This window comes from Camellia sinensis, chromosome 8 (genome assembly GCF_055761805.1).
Source record: "Camellia sinensis isolate YWXY chromosome 8, ASM5576180v1, whole genome shotgun sequence".
Taxonomy (NCBI): Eukaryota; Viridiplantae; Streptophyta; class Magnoliopsida; order Ericales; family Theaceae; genus Camellia; species Camellia sinensis.
This window is the reverse complement of record NC_138968.1, coordinates 55,730,406-55,732,844: the sequence shown is the minus strand read 5'-3', so window position 1 is coordinate 55,732,844 and position 2,439 is coordinate 55,730,406. Positions and strand designations below refer to the sequence as shown.

Sequence of the window (2,439 nt, the reverse complement as noted above, 5' to 3'; positions counted from 1 at the left end):
TAGCTCAAAACAGAGCTGAAACCAGTCAAAACAGTAGCAAAAACACGCTGAGATTAAGATACAAAATGCTAGAAAAACATGCTCACATGTTAAGCTATCTAGGCATGCAAGTAAGACACAAGCAGGGGAGGCTAACCCCTCCAATTTTGGACTTCAAAACCAAGTTTTTACCACTGAAATAACTCTGAATTTCAGTGGTTTGAAAGCCTAAAAAGTTTGATTTTAATATGCCAAAAGATGGTGCAAAAGCTTACACGATTAAGCAACAAGAATGATGGACTACCCCTTAACACAAAATGACCTCAAACCATCCTGTTAAGGCTCAAAAATCAGATTTTTTTTTTGTAGTTGAAAACCAGCTCAAAAACAGTATAAAAGGATGGCAAAATGAGTAGCCAAAACAAGTATACTAAGCAAATGAACTACCTCTTGAAGCTCAAGCACAAAACAGCCTCAAATCCCAGCTCAAACCTCCTTCAAGAACTCAAACTAGACCCCAAAGAACCTCAGCTCTAAGATAAGGGTGTTTGGTTAAGGGTTAGTGTGTAAAAGTGTAGAGAAAACTAACTACCAAGCACAAAGCAAGAAGAGAAAGAGAGACAGAGAGGGAGAAGTTTGATCCAAATTTTCTAACCCTCCAAAATGGGGGAGGACACCCCCTATATATAGAAAATCAAGATTAAAGCTTGAATTCATCCCTCCATACACGTGTATGGAGATGCCCTTCAGTGAACAACAACTGGCACAGCTGGCAAACAAATATTTGAAAAAGGTGAAAAATGACCGTCGGCCACCATTAGTGGCCGATCGGCCATCAATGTGGCCGACCGGCCACCACTGATGGCTGATGGACTGTGGAGATGGCCGACAGGCCACCCTCTCCTCTAGACTTGAAACCACAAGCTCTTGGTCGACAACCAAGCACAAAACAGACAAGTTTAGAGGCTCAAAGGCAAGGCGCTCGGTCGAGAACTTCAGGCACTCAAAACGAACACAAGCATACAAAACCATCGAGTGTTCAAACGATGACGTCCAAGTCTTGAGGACGGTCAAAAATGGGATGTCTACACCTATCAACAAGTTAAAGCTAAACACCAAAGATTGGCAGGTTTACTACAACCTCTCTTAGTTGCTGAATAGAAATGAGAGCGTGTTAATATGGACTTTGTTGTAGACCTTCCTAGAATACAAAAAAGTAATGATGCGATATGGGTGATTGTAGACAGACTTACTAAATCAGCCTACATTCTTGCCATGAGCATGGGAGATTTTATAGAGTTTTTAGCTGAAATTTACATCTGTGAGATTATTCGCCTCTATGGGGTTCCAGTGAGTATAGTGTCCGATAGAGACCCTCGCTTTACAGCCAGGCTATAGCAAAGTCTTCAGAATGCTTTAGGTACCCAATTGAATTTCAGCACTGCTTATCATCCACAAACCGATAGGCAATCGGAGCGCCCCATTCAAATTTTAGAAGATATGTTGAGAGCATGTGTGCTAGATTTTAAAGAGTCTTAGGAAAAACATCTACCCTTAATTGAATTTGCTTATAACAATAGCTATCAAACTAGTATTGAAATGGCACCTTTCAAGGCTCTTTATGAACATCCTTGTAGATCACCGTTATGTTGGGCGGAAATAGGGGATTCATCAATGCTTGGGCTCGAATTAGTTCGTAAGACTACGGAAAAAGTAGCTCTTATTTAGAAAAGATTGATCACGGCCCAAAGCCGTTAGAAATGCTACGCTAATCAAAGGTGACAATCATTATCTTTTGAAGTAGGAGATCATGTATTTTTGAAGATCTCTCTGAGGAAGGGATTGATGAGATTTGGCAAGAGTGGAAAGTTATCTCCCAAATTTATCGGCCCTTTTGACATTATTGAGAAGATAGAAGAAGTTGCTTATCATCTTGCTTTACCACCTCAACTCTCTGGGGTGGATAATGTGTTCCATGTATCAATGCTTCGCAAATATAAACCCGATCCCTCTCACTTGTTAGATTGGACAAAACTTGAAGTTGATGAAGATGTCTCTTATAAGGAAAGTCCGATCCAAATCCTTGATACACGGGAGCAAGTGTTAAGGGGTAAGACCATTCCACTCGTCAAAGTAATATGGCGCCATCACAGAGTGGAAGAAACAACTTGGGAGCATGAAGTCGAAGTCCACGAGAAATACCCAGACTTATTTCCAAATCTATGATGTGTTCATTTCATCATTTTCTCCACATATTTGACAAATTGGATGTAACTTATATTTTCTACTTCTTCTCTTTCCATACTTTAGAATTAATTAATTGTCTATTTGGAGTTGCTAAAAATCAATGAGTACACTATTGTTGCTATATTTGTCATCGTATTGAGAGTTGACGTTATTTCGGGGATGAAATTTCCTAAGGCAAAAAGATTGTGACATTTTGTTCCAGGTGACCACTCG

General features: G+C 40.0%; 1 protein-coding gene across 1 annotated transcript; it reads left to right on the top strand.

Moving 5' to 3' along the window:
• Positions 1 to 1,158: 1,158 nt before the first annotated feature.
• LOC114286736 (uncharacterized) lies at positions 1,159 to 2,205 on the top strand. The gene is made up of 2 exons (XM_028229964.2): positions 1,159 to 1,329; positions 1,804 to 2,205. The coding sequence occupies exons 1-2, from the start codon at positions 1,159 to 1,161 to the stop codon at positions 2,203 to 2,205; spliced, it is 573 nt and encodes a 190-aa protein (XP_028085765.2).
• The last annotated feature ends 234 nt before the right edge of the window (positions 2,206 to 2,439 follow it).

Bases quoted from the DNA above. Each gene is read 5' to 3' on its own strand.
- LOC114286736 (XM_028229964.2), top strand. From the start codon at position 1,159: ATGGACTTTGTTGTAGACCTTCCTAGAATACAAAAAAGTAATGATGCG. The intron at 1,330-1,803 runs GTGAGTATAGTG...GTATTTTTGAAG, and splicing joins TTCGCCTCTATGGGGTTCCA to ATCTCTCTGAGGAAGGGATT.